The sequence below is a fragment of the Primulina tabacum genome, chromosome 3 (genome assembly GCF_025594145.1).
Source record: "Primulina tabacum isolate GXHZ01 chromosome 3, ASM2559414v2, whole genome shotgun sequence".
In the NCBI taxonomy this organism is placed as follows: Eukaryota; Viridiplantae; Streptophyta; class Magnoliopsida; order Lamiales; family Gesneriaceae; genus Primulina; species Primulina tabacum.
The window spans coordinates 22,912,538-22,917,858 of record NC_134552.1 but is presented as its reverse complement, the minus strand read 5'-3'; the positions used below and the strand labels follow the sequence as shown (position 1 = coordinate 22,917,858).

General features: G+C 43.8%; 1 protein-coding gene across 1 annotated transcript; it reads left to right on the top strand.

Annotated features, from left to right (window-relative positions):
* The first annotated feature begins 2,152 nt into the window (after window positions 1–2,152).
* LOC142538597 (uncharacterized) lies at window positions 2,153–5,321 on the top strand. Its single transcript, XM_075643909.1, has 4 exons — window positions 2,153–2,289; window positions 3,671–4,266; window positions 4,384–4,640; window positions 4,836–5,321. Exons 1-4 carry the CDS (start codon window positions 2,153–2,155, stop codon window positions 5,319–5,321), a joined length of 1,476 nt encoding a protein of 491 aa, XP_075500024.1.

Genomic DNA, 5,321 nt, shown 5'->3' with positions numbered 1-5,321 from the left:
GTCATATTCTCCCAACTCTACTGTCCACTTGATCATCCGCCCGGATACTTCTGAGTGAGTCATGATTCTGCCAAGAGGACTAGTGGTGAGAACAATAATTTGATGCGACAGGAAGTAAGGTCGCAGCTTCCGGGCGGTCATGATCAAGGCCAAAGCAATCTTCTCTATTTCATTGTAATGGAGCTCGGGGCCTCTTGGAGCATGGCTGACATAGTAGATAGGCTTATGATCAGAGCCTTCTTCTTTTATTAGAATCGAGCTGACAGCATACTTCGTAGTAGACAGATAAACGAATAGCTTTTCCCCGGGCTCTGGTTTTACCAATACAGGGAGCTCTGCAAGATGAATCTTCAAGTACTGGAAGGCATGTTCACATTTCTCATCCCACCCGAATTGTTAGGCCTTCCTTAGGACCTGAAAGAAAGGATAACTCCTGTGTGCTGACCGGGATATAAATTGAGACAGGGAAGCAATCCTCCCGGTTAGCTTCTGTACTTCTTTGACAGATTGGGGAGATGACATGCACAACACGGACTTGACTTTTTCCTGATTTACCTCAATTCCGTCGGTCGGTCACTATGAAACCCAAAAACTTCCACTCTTGACAACAAAAATGCATTTGGCAGGGTATAGCTTTATCCCGTAATGCATTAGAGTGGCAAAGGTCTCTTTCAGATCAACAATGAAATTTGCAACCTCTTTAGACTTGTCCAGGATATCATCCACGTATACCTCCACATTCCAGCCCAGTTGCTTCTCAAAGACTCTGTTCATGAGACGCTGGTAAGTAGCCCCTGCATTCTTTAACCCGAAAGGCATTACAACATAGCAAAATGTACCTCTCGAGGTGATGAAGCTGGCTTTATCTTGATCATTCTTGGCCAAGGGAATTTGATGATATCTCTGGTAAGCATCCATGAAGCTCAGCAGTTCAAAACCCGAGGTGGAATCCACCAGTTGGTCAATCTTGGGCAGGGGGTAATGGTCTTTGTGGCAAGCTTTGTTGAGGTCGCGTAAATCTACACGCATTCTCCACTTCCCGGTGGACTTAGGTACCAGCACCACATTCGAAAGCCATGTAGGAAAATGAATTTCTCGAATGTGGCCGGCCTTCAGCAGATCTTTCACATGTTCATCAATAACTTTGTCATTTTCAGGACCAAAGTGCCTCTTCTTCTGTTTCACCGGGTAAGATACCGGGAGAATATTCAATTGATGCTCTGATATCAGGGGCGAGATCCCTGTCAACTCCTGTTGGTACCAGGCAAACACATGAATATTAGCTTTTAAACAATTGATCAAACTAACCCGGGTGGATGCACTGAGGTCCCGAGCCACCCAGATTTGCTGCCCTGGTCTGACTTCTATTATCTCCTACTCCTCATCTGCAACAAAATGTACTTCCCCCTTCTGCACTATTCTTTCTCCCACTTCCCCAACTCTCGCTTTCTTTCCTTCCCTCTTGGTTTTGCTCTGATCAGCCCGGACTGCCTCCACATAGCACTTCCGAGAAGATGGCTGATCTCCCCGGACTTCTCCTACCCGGGCTCCCACAGGAAATTTTATCTTTTGGTGGTAGGTGGATGCCACAGCCCTTAGCTCATTCATAGACGGCCTCCCCAGAATGATGTTATATGAAGATGGGGAGTGATAAGTGCAAGATTTGCACTTAATTTATATTGGAATCCATTTTGAATTATGCTTGTTTCGAACAGAATTATGCGTTTTTGGTTTGTTTTTGTTGTCATTACAGGAATGGAGAAAATAGCGGACACGAAGTCAAGTAGAGTCAAGGAAACATAGCGACATGAAGCACTCGGACAGAAGCTCGCGCGCGCCCGCGCGAGATCACGCGCAGCTGCGCGCACAAGGAAGCAGCAAAAGACCCGAGAGACGCGCACGGCCGCGCGCGCACATATGAAGAAAATGACCAGAAGCTCGCGCGCGGCCGCGAGAGATTACGCGCAACCGCGCGCGCGCAAGTACGAGCCAACAAGCAGACGCTTACGCGCGGTTGCGCGACTTCATGCGGGACCGCGCGCACACATGCACGGGCCAGTGAGCAGAAGTAACCACGCAGCCGCGCCAGAACTTGCGCAACCGTGCGCGCGGCATCCAGAAAAGTTATAAAATGCGCGCCGCTAGGTCAGAAATGGAAGAGGCCGTCTTGGGGAAGAAAGATACGAGAGAAGCGAGCCGCCGTGGGGAGAAATCACACGAAAAATACACCATCTTGGGACGGAAAAGAAGGGAGAAACGGAGCGCATACACGAGACGAAGATTCAGAGTGTGAAGAACAGTCACAAATACGAAGAACGACGGATCTGGGGACAGAGACGACACTTCGGATTTGTTATCTTTTCCTTTGTTTCTTTATTTTATTGCGTAGCAATGTCTAGAATCACTAACATGTCTTGTTTTCTCCTGGATTTCGTGATGAACTAAATTTCCATTCTAGAGGTTGACGTAGCTTTGTCTTTACAATGATTTGACGTGGATATTTTTATGATTGGATTCCGTGTTATTTAATTATGTTCTCTACTCTTATTTCATTGCAATTTACTGGCCATAAATTGTATGTTTTGATTAATTCTACAACTCGGGAGAGGGACTAGGATTATAGATCACTAGAGGCACATCGTAGAATGTTTATATCGTTCGGAAGACGTATAACTTTTGCGAGGCTTAGGTAAGAACATTGTTTGCATTTATCTATGAAACTTAGATTCTAATTAGGAATAATTGAATCGAAGTTTAATTGATACATTTATTCGTCACTTGGGAAAGGGGGAATAAAATACTTAAGTGTTCTTGGCCATTAAATAATAGGAATTCAGGAATTTAAATGCAACCAGGAGAATCATTGTAGAAACTTAGTGAAGTCAGTCCTCTAGATAATTTCTATCACTGATATTTCTCCGGTCGGCAAAATCGATTTATTGTTTAGTCGCTTTTTAATTGTTTTTAACAAACCAATTCTCTTTCAAATTTTCTAGATAAAGTTGAGACTATTTTAAGTACGAGCATTGATATACATTTTTATACACACTCCTCGTGGGATCGATATCTGTACTCTAACCAGTACTAAAACTTGACACCGTACACTTGCGGTAGTGAAAAAAAGCAACAAGTTTTTGGCGCCGTTGCCGGGGAGTGTCAAATTTAAATTTATATCAGCATTGTTACCAATTAGTCTAGATTTTAATTTAGAGCCTTTATTTTTATTTTATTTTATATTGATTGAGTTGTTCATTTTTTCTGCTTGACAGTGTATGCTATGATCGCAAAGCCCTGACTTGCTTATTTTTTATCCGGAGATCGAAAGAACTGCTAGAAGATTAAGAAAAGCAAGAAGAGAAGAGATCCAAGCAATGGCTGAGAACAGAGAGAATGACAGACACGTCTAGCCAGAGGCGATTCCTATAAGAGATCACTTCCGACCAGTGATCAACAATCATTACTCTGGTATTGCAAGAGGGACAATCAACGCCAATAATTTTGAATTGAAGCCTGCTCTAATCAATATGGTTCAGCAAAACCAGTTCGCTGGAACAGCCACCTCTGATCCTCACGTTCACCTGAGAACCTTTTTGGAGCTAACGGATACGGTATAGATTAATAATGTGCCTAATGATATTATTAGACTGCGTTTGTTTCCGTTTTCTCTCAGGGATCAAGCACGAGGATGGCTTCAATCGCTTCCCTTAGGAAGTATCACTACTTGGCAAGAGCTGGCGACAAAATTTCTGGCAAAATACTTTCCCCCTGCAAAGTTTGCACAGTTGAAGATTGAGATTAGCACATTCAGGCAGACTGATTTTGAACAATTGTATGAGGCATGGGAAAGATACAAGGAGCTGTTGAGAAAGTGCCCAAACCATAGCTTCGAAGACTGGGTGCAGATCGAATTATTCTACAACGGTCTAATTGGGCAAACAAGAGGAACAGTAGATGCTGCAGCTGGTGGCACGATATTTGCTAAATCTCCCGAGCAAGCTTATGATTTGCTTGAACAGATGACAATAAATAGCTACCAATGGCCATCTGAAAGATCTGGAGTGAAGAGGGCAGTTGGGGTTTATGCTGTGGATCCGATTACATCACTCACCGCCCAAGTGTCTGCACTGACCACTCAACTAGCAGCTATGAACAAAGTGAGCATAGCTGAGACTGAGAGTCCGTTGATGGTTGCTGAAGAACCATCCCTTCCAGAAGAAGTCCAATACATCAACAACAAGAACTTTGGAGGCTACGGAGGATACCGAGGTAACCCTCCCCCTAACACTTATCACCCTGGGTTGAGAAACCATGAAAATTTTTCTTATGCAAACAATAAGAATGTATTGAATCCTCCACCGGGGTTTAATACATCAAATGGGGAAGGGAAGCCATCATTTGAGGACTTGGTTGGGACATTCGTTTCTGAATCTGGTAAGAGGATGTCTAGGACTGAGTCTAGGCTTGACAACTTAGAGACCCACATGGCAAGTATTGGTGCTACCTTGAAAATTCTTGAATCGCAAGTGGGGCAGATAACTAAGCAACTCACGTCTCAACCGTCAGGCGCTGTACAAAAGAATGCAGACCCAAATCTGAGAGAGGTGAATGCCATTTTTATGCAGCATGAGGAGATTGGAGTGGTAAGCAAAGAAGAGAAAGTCGATCAGCCGACTCCAAGCAAAAGGAACCGAGGTAAGAAAGGTAAGAGTTATGATTTTGATCAATGCGTTGATATTTCTTTACTTCCCTACCCCCAAAGATTTTTACAATTGAAGGCTGAGTTTCAAAAGAAAAAAGGTCTTGAAAATCTCAAGAACCTACAAACTAACATTCAGTCTCTAGAGCAGGAAGAGGTGGCTTTTACTGAAGAAGATGATAAGGGGAGGCAAGGAGGTTTTCCGCGGAAGCTGCAAAATCCCGGGGAATTCGTCGTACCATGTGAAATAGGGGGTCAGTTAGTGGAAAAAGCCATCTGTGATTCAGGAGCAAGTGTGAACATAATGCCAAGTTTTCTTTACGAGAAACTTGGATTGAGCAAGATAAAGCCCACAGGACTAAGCTTGCAGATGGCGGATAAATCGGTTAGGACACCGCTGGTTATTGTGGAAGATGTTGAACTTAAGATTGATAAAATAAGGCTTCTAGCAGATTTTGTGGTGCTTGACATGGGGAACAGTCAGAATGTTCGTGCTATTTTAGGACGACCATTTTTGGCTACTGCTGGAGCCGTCATTGATTTGAGACAAGGAAAACTGACCATGGCGGTTGATGGTCAAAACATAGAACTCAAGGCTTTCAAGATATCATACGATCCACCATGA